At 42.1% G+C, this 17,483-nt stretch overlaps 1 protein-coding gene across 7 annotated transcripts in view; it reads left to right on the top strand.

Moving 5' to 3' along the window:
- Nucleotides 1-1,128: 1,128 nt before the first annotated feature.
- The window catches only part of atp2b2 (ATPase plasma membrane Ca2+ transporting 2), a 78,050-nt gene continuing 61,695 nt past the window's right edge, over nt 1,129-17,483 (top strand). For 5 of the 7 annotated variants that reach the window (XR_015845744.1, XM_088308142.1, XM_088308145.1 and 2 more), the window contains exon 1: nt 8,969-9,723. Coding sequence is in view for 6 of the 7 variants with exons in the window: in XM_088308142.1 (XP_088164268.1) it covers nt 9,522-9,723 (202 nt within the window). In the remaining variant the exon portion in view is untranslated. Of the gene's footprint in view, nt 1,318-8,968; nt 9,724-17,483 lie in introns of those variants that run through there. The other 2 variants (XM_088308140.1, XM_088308141.1) reach the window with 2 other exon arrangements.

Genomic DNA, 17,483 nt, shown 5'->3' with positions numbered 1-17,483 from the left:
TACGGTGCTGCTAGTCTCGAGCTGTCACATTTAATTTGGTCTGACACCAGATAAACAGAGAGGAACTTTTTTTTATTTTTTTTTTTTTTTACGCCATACAATGTGGCTGCCATTGATCAGATCGGGATCTTCTGCGGATGAGGGCAGACAGCTATGACAAAAGTACATCAAACATGCTAATATTAGCGTACTTGCTTAGATCAGTCACAATAATTACTATAACGTCCAACGAATAAAATGGACACGTTGTTTTTTTTTTTGTTTTTTTTGGACTTGATAAATGCTCATACGTGCAAGTTTGTTTCCATCAGGGGTCTTCAGTCCTGTTCCTCGAGGGCCGGTGTCCTGCCTGTTTTCCATCTCTCAATTCTGCAACACACCTGATGCCAATCAGGATGGTTATCTAGCTTCTGCAGACATTGCTGATTATCTGATCATTTGAATCAGGTGTGTTGCAGCAGGGAAAGATGGAAAACCGCAGGGACACCGGCCCTCGAGGAACAGGATTGAGATAGTATTAAACCAGGGGTCCTCAATCCTGTTCCTCGATGGCCTCAGTAATGCCTGTTTCCCATCTTTCGTTGCTTTAACACACCACGATCAACTGATTCTGAATGCCAACATGGAAGATCCCCGTTCTTCTCTGTTGCTGCTGTCTCGTTCCCAGTGATGCGTCCAATGCAGTGTGCGCGTTCCTGACCGACTTTATCGGAATTCTCAACATCATGTCTCCTTTTAAGGATGACTTTTCTTTATCGATGGGACATTTTCACTTTTGGCCACTTGACCTCAACAACTCTGGAAACCTAATAATGCGATAAGTACCACACGTAGGTGGTACATTCATGTGGCTTGAACCTGGAGGGACTCTTTTGGACTGTACCCCATTGGAGCATCACTATTCCCCTGACTTCTTTCTCTTTGCCCCATTTGCAAAAAACATTTCACGAATGGGGAAAAGAACGCCTTGTCGTACGTACACACACGCACACGCACCCCAACACACACCGCACCCCCCGCTGCCTGCCGACATGGTACAGGCTGTGCAGTGAGACGGCCCCAGCTGAGGTGGCAGCACTGTGAGAGAGAGAGAGAGAGAGAGCTGCTCACAGCCTCAGTCTCATCACACACACACACACACATGCACACGCACTCACACACGCCTACATTCACATTCTCACACACGCACACACAGGCACACACACACGTGCAGCACATTGCTGCGGTGGTTAGTCCGCCGCCGCCACCATCGCCGCATGTGCTGGTGCGCTCGCAGGTGGATTGTAGGACCGCCGGTGACTGTTACCTTGATGTCATGTAAGTGCTTTTTGTTTTGGGTTTTGTGGATTGAGATGCAAAACATACAAATTGGTCATGGAATGATGTGTTTACCTTCCCTGTTATGAATGTACACTGCACATCGTCACTGATGACTACGGATTTTGGAATGAGTCGGGATTGCAATATGAGTGGCGGTGCATGACCGGCGAGCGTGTCCGATAAATGGCTGGCTTGTCGCGGATTCCGCTGCCTGCAGCAGCCACTTTGGCAGATAGGTTGATGCGCCCAAAGATCACTGTTCAGACCAGCAGGCTGCATGACTTTAATCATACTACCGCGTCGCTGCTATCATTTGCCTTTCCTGCTCACCGTTTTATGCAAACATGGTCCATTTTCATTTTTTCATTTTTTTGGGGGGGGTTGCATCACTTCACTGGTTGATGAAGGGTGCCAAAACATGGTCCAGTACGAATGAGCTATTTCTGGACTATTCCATGATGCACCAAATGGGTACCACACTGGTTGGCAAACCAGCTGAAGAGGTCCAATAATGGTCCCGTATAGACCCAGGAACTCTATTGAACCGTATCAAAATATACAACATGGTGGAAATTCCTTTTTAGTATCTTATCACTGTTGTCAGTACTGTAGAAGAACATTAGGGACCAGATATTTTGTTACCTTCCACAAATGTACTGAATGGTTCATAAATGTAAGACTACCGTTGAAACGTCAGTGGTCCTTCCAAGTAGTGAGCCATTGTGGTTGGTACTTTTAAAGAAGCTCTCAAAACTGAACCAGAGAAAAGCTCCTGGGCTGATTCGTTCGAGACTTACTTTTTAACTGGCTACAAATTTTATTGCTCTTATATCCATCGAAATGTCTTCAATTTGGAAGTCAAATTTTGGAAAATACAACAGACCAACATCCAGTTTGTGTGTCTTGTCACATATTCAAGAATCTCTCTTATTTCTGCACTATTCCAGAAAACCAAGTTTTTATTTTCTCTTCCTTTCGATAGCATCTTGACTGCGGCTGGTACACGTTACCAAATTGCTGACTAAGGAGACTGTGTGCAGCATCAAACTGTAGCATAGCTCTGTGGTTGCTACCACAACAGAAGGATGACCCCCCCGCCCCCCGAAAAAGAAAATAGTACAGTATGGATCAAATATTTGTTCCCTTCACAGCCCGTGACCTTGGGAAATAGAATGTGCTACGAAACTTCAGGGACTTGATCCACATATTTTTTTTTCCATTTTTACTTCCTGTACGTCCTTTACGCACTCACCTGACACTTGAAGCATGTATAAGTTCTATTTCCTTCTACTGTTGCCGCAATGTCATAACCTCATTTTAAACTTTGCATTATAAGAGTTCTAACCACTCAAGTCAAGGATTGCTTTTGTGGCTGCAACATTATGTCCGGCTCATAGCCACAATCTGCTTTGCTCATTGAGTGTTGGCGCAGGTGCTCCTCTCGTGGGTGAAAATGTCACGTTATTGACTGGCGTCTGCGCGGGAGCACATTAGCGGCAGTTTACTCGGAGGCTAATTGGAAAAGTATGAAAAATGTTAATGTAACGACGTAGGTACGACAAGCATGATGAAGTGGACGATTGTCCCGTTTATCGGACACCTGCAAGGTCTCTTTTATTTGGAGAATTGTGCTTTCCTCCTTACGTCCCGCCTGTACTTTATTTCAGGCCAACGTCAATTATCGCCCTCTCAATTCTGACTTCTTACAAATACATAATGTTCCAAATAAATGGGAATAGTTTTGCCTTCCAGTGAAGTGTTCTCCAAAAATGTCCCAGTTTGGATCAGTTATCACTTTCAAGTTTACCCTATATTGTGATTGGTCAGCATTTCAGACACTTCTTGCGTAATCTTCAGATGGTCTCACTTTGCAATCATTAAAGCAACGCCACTGAACTCGAAAGGCCTTTTTCTGCTCCTTTGGCACAAAATGGCCTCTCTCAAAGTCTGCTTATTTTTAGTTATGGGCCAGCGTTATCATTGGACGCCACTGACCTCTTAAGGTAGGGGTGGGCAAACCTTTTGATTGGCGGGCCACAATGAGTTCTAAAATTTGACAGAGAGCAGATGGACTGCATCCATTTTGGTATCCTCACCTCATTGGAGAAAAAAAAAACCATTTAAATTTTAATGAAAGTGAACAAAAGCATTACAATATATATATGTCTTTGAAAAAACACAGTATTTAGAAAATAAAACATTAACAAGGTTTATTCATTTAATTATTTTCATGTTCGGCGGGCCGGATTAAAATGTTTAACGGGCCGCATGTGGCCCCCGGGCCGTAGTTTGCCCACGCCTGTCTAAAGGCGACTACTAAGGGGAACATGCCATATTAGTATGTGCGAAATTTCCTTCCTTCGTTCCTGTTTTGTTTTTGTCGTTGCAAAATGTTGACTCGAGCCCTGTAGATGCATTTAAAAATGGCGAACAGTGACTCTTCTGATCATTTTCTTTTGTTCTATTAGCAGTGCGATAGACCTGCTCTGCTGGCCAACCATTTCCATTCCACCTTATCTCCCTGTAGACAGCTGAATTCAAAGATAGACTAACATCGCTTTCTATTTCCAATCCTCCTTTCTAGGCCTGATGCCCGTTGTCCTATTTTTCGGTCGAACCTTGTCATCAGTCCCTTTTTTTTTTTTCCCTTGGTCGTCGTCTTCTTGTTGTTTGACTGAGATTTCACTGTTAAGAGTGAAATGATCTCGAACTTTGGACATGACTAGTCTTTTACTGACTCTTTTGTCCTAGCTAGCCATTATCAATCATCAATTCTGGACCATAAAAATGAGAAAGTGATTGTGCCCATTTTCAGCTTGGAACGAAAATTATGGCACAAATCGTGCGCACGCTTTTTGCCGATGCGGTGAGACAGAGACAATTGGACATTTTCATGATTTGGGGACGTTTTAGGTTTGAAAGTGGTTAATCTAGCATGCTAATTGTGCCTGTTGGTGAATATCATTTGATATATTTTTTTTTTATCTTTTTGGAGTAAAAAATGTTTATTTGAGTTGTTTTACACAATGTGTTGCCGGATTACTGTTTCTGAATATGTAGTATTTAATTTATATTTTTTAACAAAACATTAGGAAACATGAGTACTACTCCAGCACTTTCACTGTTTAAAGTAGCACACAGAACATGTGCAGACCGTTTAATACAATGTCAATTTGCTTCATAAGCAAAAGAATTGAAGAAGTTATTCCTATTTAAATCAGTGCCAGAAGAGTGAAAATGCTATATAATTTATTTTAATGCATTGTTCTCTTCTGTGTCTACTCTGTCGGATGTTGACGCCTTACAGGCAGTACATGCAGTTTGGATCTGGACCTACATCCATATTAAGCTCGATACAACAAATTGAGCACGAAAATACCGCAATGAATAAAAAACACATATAATGACCCTTTCCACTACTGTGTAGTTGTTACTCACTCGAAATAATTTAAATAATCAAACCCAATGGCGTATTTTAGTGTAATACCTAAAGTAAAACATGTAATACAGTAGATTTAAGAGGTCATATACCTGACAATCATATTTAAAATGACACCAAGGCCTGAATTAAGCTAACAGATTTGTTTAAGTTAGTATATTTATATAGTGAATTACAAGATGCATTCATTTTATTCAAGTGGTGAGTTAACCAGTCAAGATTTTTATGTAATTAAGTTGCAATTTAACCTCTCTTACAAAAGGATTGATTGATTGACAAATACTTTCTATCTCTTCACGGGAAATTCATTGTTCGAAAGGTCTCCACAATCAAAACTATACAGCACATAACAAAGTCGGAATGCTAAGGTTCTAGTAATTTTTTAAAGATAAAAAAAAAAATAATAATAGGTCTTTATTTGTTTTTATTTTGGGAGTAATTAAGTCAATCATTTTTTTTAATTGCTAATTAACATGTTTATTTTTAGTAGTGAATTAATAAGGAAATGTTTATCAAATTACTATTTTTTTATTTCAGTAGTGAGTAAACCAATCATTGCATCGATTACTAATTAGCTGCCAGGATGGCCGAGTGGTCTAAGGCGCCGCGTTCAGGACCCAGTCTCCCCAGGAGGCTTGGGTTCGAATCTCGAATTTCCCCATTGTGGGACTAATAAAGGGAATATTATTATTATTATTATTATTAAATTGTTTATACGTATTGTGTATGCTTGATTATATCCCTGAAGAGGTCAATAATAATATTGGAAGTACTGACTGACAATATATTATTTGTATTTCCCCATTGCTCCTGATGGATATCGATTATTTTGTTACAATTATGAACATTTTGAATGATGTTTATTACTGTGGTTGTAGCTTGGAGTGGTGCGCTGCACTGTATCATACTGACAGGCCATAATAATATTTTGGTGACCTTACCTAATGTAGTGGTGGCCTGTGAGTCAATCATCCCCAGGGGATTCTCTTGCACTGCTTTTCCTCAGAGGCAGGGGGCGCTGTGTGCCAGTGCTCCTCCTCCCGCTGCTGCTGCTGCAGTGGGCACAGCTCAAATCTCAGCACTGTACTCAAGGACATTTGGAGAAAGAGTGTCGGTTCACTGTAGGAACATGCTTTCATGGTTAGTGCTTGTTCTCAAAATGAATGCTTATTGCCATGTACACGTCATGCGCATATGTTATAGTTGTATGATCAGGTGGTTTAGGCATCTGCTCAAATTAAGGCTCACATCCCATATGGTGTCCTGGTACATGAAGTCCAATTAGATGCACTTTTACTTTGGTCAAAAAAACAAACAAACGAGTTTTTAATTACCGTATTTGCACAGTGGGCATTTTGTCCTGGAGCGTGGGCTCGTGTTAGTCATTAGTCACTGTCAGCTCATGAGAGCCAAAAGTGAGTAAAAGGAGACGAGAGAGGAGACACGGACACAGTGGGACACTGGGAGGTGGGGAAAGTAACTTATGGAAGGACCGAGGAGTCTCACAAGGGGGGTGCTGTGGTTTTTAGATAACATATTCAAAAAATATAACTGAAACGTGTCAAGATGATCGTTTCCTTTGTCAGTGTCTGATTGACATCCTATTCTTGCCACTCTCCCTGTCCTTTCTTTATGATTTGGGGCACCGTTGTTGTCTGCCATGAACTTGCCAAGAAAACAGTAAGAACAGTAGCCGAGAACATATGGACTCTGCTTCGTAACGAATGTGAATTGCTGATTAGCCAAACATGCACTTTACGGTTTTTGACTCTGGCCTGTGGCTGCAGTTTGCAAATATTTTTAAAATCAAGTATTCTACCAAATATTCCATCAACGGAGTAATTAGATAAATAGATTTTGCATTACTGAACAGCAATACGAATTCTGCAACATATGCTTGTGTGGTGCGGGAATGATTTTTGTCCACCTTGCAATAGCCCTCCCTGTGGTTTCTGTGACTTTCAATGTGTATGGCTTTAAAAGGCACATGAGTGACGTGTGTGTCAGCAGTGTACTTGGCTGTTGTTAGCTCCAGTTAGCCAGCCTGCGTGTTGCGCGCCCGGGCTTCAGTTATGGCCGTAGCAGCTCGTGAATGAATAGATTACTTGTTTCTTTGTCTTGCTACTATTTCTTCAATAAAGTTCAAAGAGTGTCGAAAGGTGCCGCTGTTCACTGTTTGTTAGCTTGTTTTTAGCGGAGAAAATTGGAGATAAAACATGGATTTATAAATTCGGTCTAAATCATGATGTGCATCTTGGCTCAGATGAGAAGGATTCTTCTTCGAAATCAGCAGGATTCTCGTGCCATCCCACCGAGAAATCAAATCCGTCATGGACTTTTCCACCTAGTACTCTGTTTCATAGTTTACTGCCTGGTCGTCTGCAAAGATGAGCAGCTGGGTTGAATGCCCAAGGTTGAGTTGGGGGGCCCCGCAGGGACATGGTGGCTCTTTTGCAGGTGCTCCCATCTGCTACCCGCAATGATGTCATTTTTTTTTTTTTGTAGGTGTATGATGTCGTTTCACTCTTTCGCTTGGTGCTTGGTTGTGAATACACGCGCACACACGCTCTTTCCTGGGAAATCATTTGTTTGCTTTCATTTAGAAGATCTGGCCGACACAGATGCCCGCCTTGGCATCCGCACAGGACAGTCGACATGGCTTCAGTCTACTTGTAGAGTAAAGTAGGAAAGTTCGGGCAAAAAGATGATGCAGTACTAAATGGAGAAACTACAACGCAAACAAGGCTAATACACGATGATTATTTGGATTATCGTTCATTGCTTATGAGTTTTCTCTTTCATACAATGAGACCGAATAGAATGAATGCAGCAGAGAATATTTTGATGAATAATAGATTATGCTGAAATAAACAACAAATGCTACATGAATACATCCACACACTAAAAAGTCCGTGGCAATGTATGAAGCAAAAAAAAAAAAAACTATATGTAAATATGTCAACCCGTATACTATACTATGTCTGCATAAGTGAACGTGAACTGCAGCAAGAATAGTCAACAAGCGCTATGTATGTAGCTAAAAACGATACCTGTATCCATGAATGAGAAGTCAGCAAGGAAAACAAACAGATCAATGGAAACTACATTTAAAATACGTACAGAAATAATAGAATGGATTGTTCTATGGATGCAAATGTGAATGCAAATAGCAGCAAGAATAGTCAACAAAATGTATGTTACAAAAAATAATTCAACATTCTATTTTTCTCAGTTGACGAAAACCAGTAACTGTGCAAAATAAGTCAATGCATAAAATATCGTAATGGGGAAAGTCAACAGATTGCCCAAATTGAGTTAGCAAATAATAATGAAATAAATTCTGGTAAAAACACACTAATAATGCACTAAAAGCATTCATGTAAACCTTACAAACATAGACATGCTTGCAGAAATTGCATCTAATTTGAGAAGACTGACAAGAATGCCGTAGAATTTTGTCAATCAGCCATGCTTGCGATTTACTTCCTGATATTATAACTGCCGCTACAGGCCGCCATTGTCTGATATTAGCGGGTGGTATCGGCAGCCTTTGGGAATACTCGATACCTTAAAACATGGCCGGCTTCGGTACTCACCCATCCCTAGCATATTGTGTTTGCATACACGGTTACGAACAGCAGCATTCTATGTATCTACGGTCTACGTATCGAAAACGAGTCCATTAGCAGTGAAGATCGAAATATTCGTATTAGTGCACTGAATGTGAACAGCAGCAAGAATAGTCAGCAGCATTATGTCACAGCAAACCTAAATGGACTCGATATTAAAAATGAGTTGGCAATGAAATTAACAGCCGCAAAATTGACTATCAGCCGCGATAACTACATGTGACTGACTGCTTAATAGTAAGAAAGGAAGTCCAAGTGTCTTCTCTTGTCGTCTTGAAGCGGCGCCGTCCGTTGAAATGAGCCCCGATGAGACGCGTGACGCCAAAGCATCCTCCACCCCTCCCCGTTTCAAATGAGCCCATCCTCCCCGGCGACAGTGTGTCGCTGCGTGCCGCCTCTTCCATTTTGTCGTCAGAGCGGCTCCCGGCCTCCCTCCCCCGCGCGCACACATCTTCTTTCTCCGCATCCGAGAGGAGCATCCTCTTCCCTCTCCTCCTCATCCTCATCCTCGTCCTCTCTCCCGCCTCTCTCTCTCTCCCTCTCTCTCTCTCTGGTTGTCCTCAGAATGAGGTTAGCAGCTCCGTTAGCACTGTTAGATCGACACAGAAGCGGCGGAGTTACCGCAGTGGCGGGCTGTGGTTGTACCTCCGTGCGACGCTCCCGCTCCCGCACTGTCCTTCACATTCTGCCCACTCGGAACTAACATCTTCCTCCTCCTCCTTTTCCTCTCCATCTTTCTGTCCAGCAGTGATGGGGAGGACCACCATGTAGAGGCGGCAGTCGTAACGCAGCAATGGGAAGCCACGCATGGAGCGGGTCTGGACTGCAGCCGTGGTGAGCCTGAGCCCCCGCACCCCCCCCAAGATTCGCGACCTTCTCAGGACTTGACCACAGGGGCCGTCCGACGCTCACCTGGATGCTCCCCAGTCTGTGCTACATCGCCCCCCTCCCTCCTCTCCCCTCTTCTTCTTCTGCTCTGATGCTGAAACAGATGCTCCAATAATTGGATTTTGTCCTCCTTTTTAATATCTCCACAAGTGGCATTCCCATTTATTAATTTATTTTTTGTCGAATTGAATCCTACTTTGGAGACTGAACCCAACCCTATTAGCAATAACCGACCGATCGGCATCATGGGGGACATGTCCAACAGCGATTTCTACGCCAAGAACCAAAGAAATGAGGGCGCCAACCACGCAGCCGGCTTCGGCTGCTCGCTCATGGAGCTGCGCTCACTCATGGAGCTTCGCGGCACCGAGGCGGTGGTCAAGCTCCAGGAGGACTACGGGGGTGTTGAGGGACTGTGCAAACGACTGAAAACCTCACCCACGGAAGGTGAGTCCGAGTCCCCGCCACCACCACACTCACACACACTACTCCTGTGCTTGTGCATGCGGGATGTCTCGTATGATGTATCCATGAGTCACATCCTCCTGGGATGGAGTCTTGGAGGAAGTGGTTGTAGGAACATCCTCACAGCAGAGGGAGTCCCTTTTGAAATGTATCTCTTCAGCTCGGTTCGCTGTTTAGTATGTATATGACTCTCAGCCCTCACTCCCACCCGCTGCATTCCATGTCATTTTCCCCTCAGCCAGTCAGACGTATCCTTATTTAGAAGAATGGTTCAGTATAATGTGGGATATGCACAGCCCTCAATCGGTGTAAAGGATGTAATTATGAACATTTATCATATCTTGGGAATCTTTGCTAATGCAGGAGGCTAGGGCTGGGCGATTATAACAAAAACAATAAACACAATTACTTTGATTGATATTGAAATAATGACTAATAAATACCATTATATTCATTAAGCTCGAAACTTTGTAGTTTGTATTTATTCAACTATCAAAACTACTTTGAATATAGTATTGAAATAGCAACGAGAAAATACATTTGTAACACAGTAAAATTATAATGCAAAATAATAGCAATAAAAAAATAATAAATAAAAGTAAATTCCAGAAGTTCCTTGGCCTTTTAGGGGCAGTGTGGTGCCGTGCATAAAAAGAGTTCACAGAATATTAAAAAAAAAAATAAAGGAGTGTTGACCCGATCCATTATAGGTATTGATGATCCAATATCAGCCCAAAAAACAGTTTCGGATTATATCGGCCTACATCCGAAATCTCAGAAATTAGCACAGTATACTCGCAGTCCATTCCAGACTCCACCTCTGCTCTTCTATCCAGCAGCGTGGATATAAAAAAATTATTCTAAATAAATGAAGAAAACCTCAACAGGTATCATTTGTTTTTATTGACTTTATTAGGTTTATTTATCAGAGTCTTTTAAATTATTTTACATTTATTATATTCAAGGGCAGTACATTGTCATGTTTAGGTGGAATTCATGCAATCCAAATGTTTGGAATAAATGGGTCCTATCTTCTCATGCCAAATGTTGCGAAATATTGTTCTTTGTTTGAATAACGTTACTTGATCAAGTTTCTTCAAACATTTGATACTAAAGAATAAATAAAACCTGATATTGGATCGGTATCGGACAACACTTGAGGCTGCAATTTCAGTATTGTATTGGAAATGAAAAAGATGTATTGGAACACCACTAAAAAGAAGTAAAAGAAAGTCATCATTGATCTCTATTAATATAAATCATTTACGCAGATTACGACAAATATATGCCTTTAAATATTGCTATATTGCTTCTCTGGACGTGTTCCTACAGCGCTTGTGTGTAAATATGAATTATTTCAAGGATTACCACGCCTTGAATTCAATGCTAATTTTCTGGTAGCCAGGATTTACATGACTGCTAGCATTAGCATTAGCGATGTTTCTAAAACTAAATGTCTGTAGAGTATCTAAAAATATTCAATGTATGTGTGTGTAATACGTTGTCTTGTGTGTTTACTTTTACAGTAAACACCAACAGGGGTGTCATTAAGCATCTTAATGCACACTCAGGGAGGGCAGAATCAAATTTGTAGAAACGCGTTGTATTTGGGGTTCTTTCACAATCTAGCATCTTGCAAATGCACACAGCACTATTCAGCGCATTCATTATTTTTCTTTGATTATTATGTTTTTATGATTTTGTTTTGTATGATTAGACCCCAAAAATTAATTTATTAGGATTTTGTACCAAAACAAAAAATTCACCTACTTATTTTTTTTTTTTTTATACTTCCGACTGGGCTCGGTCCCAATTCCCCACGAATAGTTGATTAACGACATGATAGTATGCCTGCTTTCACATTATGACAAATTTGTCTGTCTCGACCACATTTGTGGAATGTCGCATTGCCTATGTTGTTGCAGTAAAGCATATCTTTAGTCCTCATTCTTCTTCATACATTTACTGTATTAATTATCACTCCGACTTGGCCTGCCTGCGGTAATTTAAGCGCATGTGCAGACTTTTTCAAATTCTCATCTCAACATTGCTTTCATCTAACGTCAGCCTTCCAGGCACCTGGTTGTTGCAGGACCGTCTTAATAAACAAGATTACACACAGGGTTGCATAACAAGTGCGGTGAATGACTCAGACAGGAGTCGCGGTGCAATGCGATGCCTGCAGTGTCGCGAGCGATATTTGAAAATGAAACTGATTTGCAAAGTGCAATAAAATTAGCATAAGTGACACATAATTTCTCACGAGCGCCCATTTTATTAGTGTACTAAACACCAGTGGAGAATTACCAGCCTGTGGACCCGCACCAAAACATAGACCCGAGTCATAAACACCCTAAAATAAAAGGAAGAATTTTGTAATTATTAATATGTTTTACATATCTGTCAGCTTTACTGTTGTCTTCAACCACTGCTTGAAGCACAGGTGATGCAGAATGATGATGCAGGAGCTGAATTTAGCCTGGGTTTTTCATGGAAGAAGGAGAGTTTTTGATACATGTAGGCGATATGCACACTTTTGGTGCATTTTTTTCTTTTATCATTTATTGTTAAAACAAATGTAAGATCAGTTTGAAGTTATAATGAACCCATTTTGGATAGTAGTTTGTTGTATATTTTCGGTTTAAAATGATTAATATAGGCCAGGTGTGGGCAAACTATGGCCCGGGGGCCACATGCGGCCCGTTAAATGTTTTAATCCGGCCCGCCGAATTTGAAACAATTAAATTAATAAATACCGTGGTTATTCAAAGACTTATATATTTTTTTTTTATGCTTTTGTTCACTTTCATTCAAAATTAAATGTATTTATTTTCTCCGATGAGGTGAGGTTTCCAAAACACACCATCCATCTGTTCCTGGTCCAGCCCCTCTGTCAAATTGTAGAACCCATTGTGGCCTGTTTTCCCACCCCTTCTATAGGCAATTCTAAACATATTCAGATGAAGGAGTCAATTACTCGCGACAGAGCTCTTGCCTTGGCTCCTATGAAAAGTGGAGAATTACTGTATTTTCTCTGCTGGATCTTATGACCAAAAAATCCTCATTTAGTATTCCCCAATGGCGAGTGCTGGACAGTATATTAATATCAATAATAATACAGCAACACAATATGTAAATAGCCTTTCAATTATTCAAAAAGTCTCTGATGAACCGCATGACTTAGTGCGGACTTGTGAGCGTAATTGGATTTCCCGCACCGCGTTTCTTTTGTGCCGCCTTGTACTCAGATAACGACTTGTTTCCATACCGTGTTTCGAGTCATCCTTATTGGATGCATGTTTGTGGCAAAGATGTTAACTAGCAGGATGCCTGCGCTGTTCTCTCAGTGAGAATCATTAATTGATGGAATGCATTTTTCCCGTCGCTTCGCATGGAAAGCGCTGTCATTTGCATGAGCGATCCCAGGTGAGGTATGTTTACGCCGTATCGGTCCGTTCTGTGTTACTGTGTCGCGGAACTCATGTAATGTGAGAAATATGATCATGCTAATTAGCTGCGAGGGTATTACTTTGCCATTAACTGTGTATGTAGGTGTGTGTGTGGGTGTGTGTGTGTGTGCGCTTCCCAAAGGGCCGGCGGCGGGTAAGAGGCCCTTGAGTACGACCCACCTATTACCGCTCTTGCTGCCTCTACTGGCCTTATCACATGATATCCACGGTGCATGGATAGCTACGTATAATCCATTATGCAGCATATATGCATAACGCTTGGTCGATTAGAAATTCAAGTTTCACTTCAGTTCTCGAGCGGAGTCGTTATTTCTGAATCTGCTTTAAGATTAAAGCACGGCGAAGAATATTTGTTTTCAACCATAGATTTTCGCAATACCGCTTCTCTTCAAGGGTCGCGGTGAATCAAGGGGCTCATTCCAGCTCATGTTTGACGAGAGAAGTGAGAGGGGTGCCAGTCAATCGCACGTACAATTATTGACAAATGCCATTTATGTCTCTGGACAATTAAGCATCGTCAATGAACCGGACATGCACGTTTCTTGGAATGTGGGAAGAAAATCCCACACAAGCGCAGTTCCAAGATTTGAAGGCACATGTTCGAACTCGTCGACTCTACAAGGAAAGAGTTAAAACTCAAGAGCAGATACAGCATCTTAAATTTCCTAATTTTTCTGTTAATATTTGTAAAGAAATTATTTTTCAGACTGCTCTACGCAAATAATTTGGAGTGCGCATTTTTTTTTGTAAGCTGTTTTATGAAATCATTCATATTTTATCAAAGCAAGCAGATGAAAATATATATTTAATCAACAACAAGCACTCGTGGGGAAAAATAATTCCTTTGTTAGGCTCGTAATTGTTTATTTTACAGTAAAAGGGGCTAATTACAATCAAATTAATCTCTCTATTGTGAGACAAATTAAGGATAATCACATTTAACGAGAATCCCGTCACATAGCGCGCCGCCAGCGTGGTCGTCTTGTTGTCATAGTTTTTCCACAATTTCAAGTTGCGGCTTACGGTTTATTATTTGCACGTGAATACTGAAAAAAAAAGGTATCTTCAATTCTACAAAGAACGTGGAATCTAATGTTTTTTCATAAATTATATAAGAATATGTTTAAAAGAAAAATATTCATCTTAGAGGCCATCTTTCTATACTTAAAATCCCCAGCATGTATTGATTGTGTACAGTTGACGTGCGGAGGCGGGACACGTTTGCTCACAACATGCGTTGTCGTATAGGCGAGTGCGAGGTGAAGAAGCTAGTGTTCCCCTCAGGCAGACAGCAGGTGAATAAGTCATGCAGGGGCCAGATGGAATGTCAGTGAATTTACAGCTCACTTTCACCGATGCTCTGACAGGATGCTTCGCATGATCTGGACCCGACCGACTCTTTGTTACTCGCTTCCTGCGTTTGCTGACAGTACACATTCAACTCCAGAACGCCGCAACGCCTCAGTTTATGAGAACGAATCTCGGGATGGGAGGTGGGGTCGACGGAGAAGTGGGAAATTGGCTTAACTTGGACCACAAATATAAATCAGGTATTGATCCATACTCAGTCTTTGGGGCAGTTTATAGGACACCATGGTGCAGTAAAACATTGTCCCATTCCCACAAGTGAGGGGAAAAAAATGCTAATTGTGCTTGTGGTGTGCGACGCCAATACAGGACACTACACACAAAACGGTTTCTGTTGTAGTTCCAAGACGAACCTGTAAGAGGCAGCATGGGACCATGGGGCATATAAAATGAGAGGAGTCAGTGGTGGGCGGTCAAGGCCTTCAAGGCGTTCTCTTCTGGCCTAACAATCAAGAAATCATGATCACATTCTTCACATTGATGTCATATTATAGCCTAGTGTTGTATTTTTAGGTGAGAGTTTTTATCCAATCAGAATTCAGCTAGTTTATGTTGCAAGGCAGATTTCATAATACCGGTAGCATGCACTAATCGTCCGAGGCCTTCAGATACACTTGTGAGGACATCTGTTCTGTCAAAGTAATGAGCTTTCAGAGTTGATAGTTGTGATAGCCAATCGGATCACGAGTTGGTTACAGTGAGCCTTCTCGCTGGCCTTACGCTGAAGGCGATGAACACGTTATTGATTGGATACTCACTTGTGAGGGGGCTAGCACTACGTGGAAACAACACACCGGAAGTCGTAATTGGCGACCGTTCGGAAATCTAAAATATATTCTTGCATTTTTAAACCACATGGCCAAAGGAGGGAAAAGTGTGTGTGTTCGCTTGCGAGGCCATTTTCAAGAGAAGCTACGTCATCCAAGACTCACTCACTACTGTGTAAATATTTTTTTGTCCAACCTTGGTGTCATAGATGATGGTATTCAAGTAGGACAAAGAAGGACTTCACTGAAGGCCATTCGTTTGAAATGCACAGCCCGTCACTGAGAGTAGTAGAAATAGAATAAGCTATGCTAACTGTTAGCTTATTTGGTAACGGCAGTTACACTAACACAGTATTTGCCCAACCTCGTGAGCTTCGGCGAGCTTCCTTACTGGCTTTCGTCTTATTTCATGTCACAATAGCAAGAGTGTGTGGCTAATCCGAACTCAGTGTAGACGACACACATAAGGAAGCATGCATGAAAATGAAGCCAAATGCTCGTCCCTCCTTGTCAGACAGTTTCTAATGTTAATCTCCACACTATCATTTGAGAACTCCTCATTACACCTTCCACCTGCCCCTTCTTCTTTACTTCTCTCCATTTTATTTTTATCTCTCTTTTTCGCACCTCTGCCCCCATTTCTATTTCCATTTGCTGGTCGGTCGCCTGTCCCAGCGGGCTGCTGCACAGCGTAGCCTAAATTTACCTGCTCTACATCTATAACCTTTATCATCTCTCTCCTCTACGCATCCTTCCTCTGCTTGCTTGGTAACAAGGCTAAGAAAGTAGCACGTCCTTTTAAAGGTGAAATCAAGATTTTTTTTCATTTTCTCCAGTGATGATGCAGTGCAGCAATGCGGGGGATACGAGCCGGTTGTGTTTTGAGCAAACTCCAGAAGGGCATGGCCTTGCGTTGCTTGCGCTGGCAGCAGTGGTAGTGGTCACTGTTGGCCGGCTACATCATCCTTTCCTCCTGGTAGAAGGCTCTGGTGTAAAACAGCCCACTCGTGTTGCTTATCGCCATATGATCCCTGCGCCTCCGCACATACTGACACTATTGATTACCCGTCCGTTAGGTGGCAATTTGCATTCATTTCTCATTCCATGATGAGGTTGGGAGAGTTGAGCGTGCATGGCAGAAAATGTCGAGGCAAAAAGCAAAGACATGGAAAAGTATTATATAAACACAAGGACGCTCTTTCTACCTTTGATCGATCTTCCATTCCTCAACCATATTTGATCTAGAAGTCGTTAGATGTCGTTAGTCGCTAGATCTAGAAGTATGTTAGTTTTAATGTTGGACCGCACAGTGGAAGACCGGTTAGCACGTGCGCCACACGGTACAGATGTCATGAGTTCGATACCGGTTCCGGCTTTCCTGTGTGGAGTTTGCAAGTTCTCCCCGTGCCTGCGTGGGTTTTCTCCGGGTACTCCGGTTTCCTCCCACATTCCAAAAACATGCATATTAGGTTGATTGCACACTAGATGTGATTGTGAAGCTAAGAAGGTTGTTCATCTCTGTGTGCCCCGCGATTGGCTGCCAACCCGTCCAGGGTGTACCCCCCCGTCTGTTGTCCGAAGATAGCTGGGATAGGCTCCAGCAAGCCGGCGACTCTCGTGAGGAGAAGCGGCTCGGATAATGGATGGATGGATGTTTTAGTATCACTGTGACGGATTATTGCACAGATCATCTCCCGCCATCCATTTTCCTACTGCATATCCAATTTCCCTCTGGGATGCTGGAACTTATCGCCGCTGACTTTGCGCACAAAGCGAGGTACGTCTTGGACTGATCACTAGTCTTGATCTGGTCCGAATTTCACATATGATTCCACAAGGGTAGCTTCAGATTCATCCACTGGACAAGTGTAGGATATCAACGCAACGTTGCATTCCTATTTCAGATCAAGTACTGGAATGAGTATCAGACCGGTAACCCGGCTAAAACTGCAAATGGAGCGGCAGGTTTTCAGATCACTGATGGATGTCATAGTCAGAGAATGTTTGATCAGTTTGTTCTGGATGTTTGGTTGCCACAGATTCGTGGACTACCAGGAAGTGAGTGGCGTGCATGCAGCGAGCAATAGCTTGCAGCAACACACATGGGACAAGAGAGAGACAAACATTGCTGCTTTTA

This window comes from Idiotropiscis lumnitzeri, chromosome 11 (assembly GCF_059441095.1).
Source record: "Idiotropiscis lumnitzeri isolate Australia: NSW breed Sydney's pygmy pipehorse chromosome 11, RoL_Ilum_1.0, whole genome shotgun sequence".
In the NCBI taxonomy this organism is placed as follows: Eukaryota; Metazoa; Chordata; class Actinopteri; order Syngnathiformes; family Syngnathidae; genus Idiotropiscis; species Idiotropiscis lumnitzeri.
The sequence above is the reverse complement of the archived record's forward strand: the minus strand, read 5'-3'. Positions and strand labels throughout refer to the sequence as shown.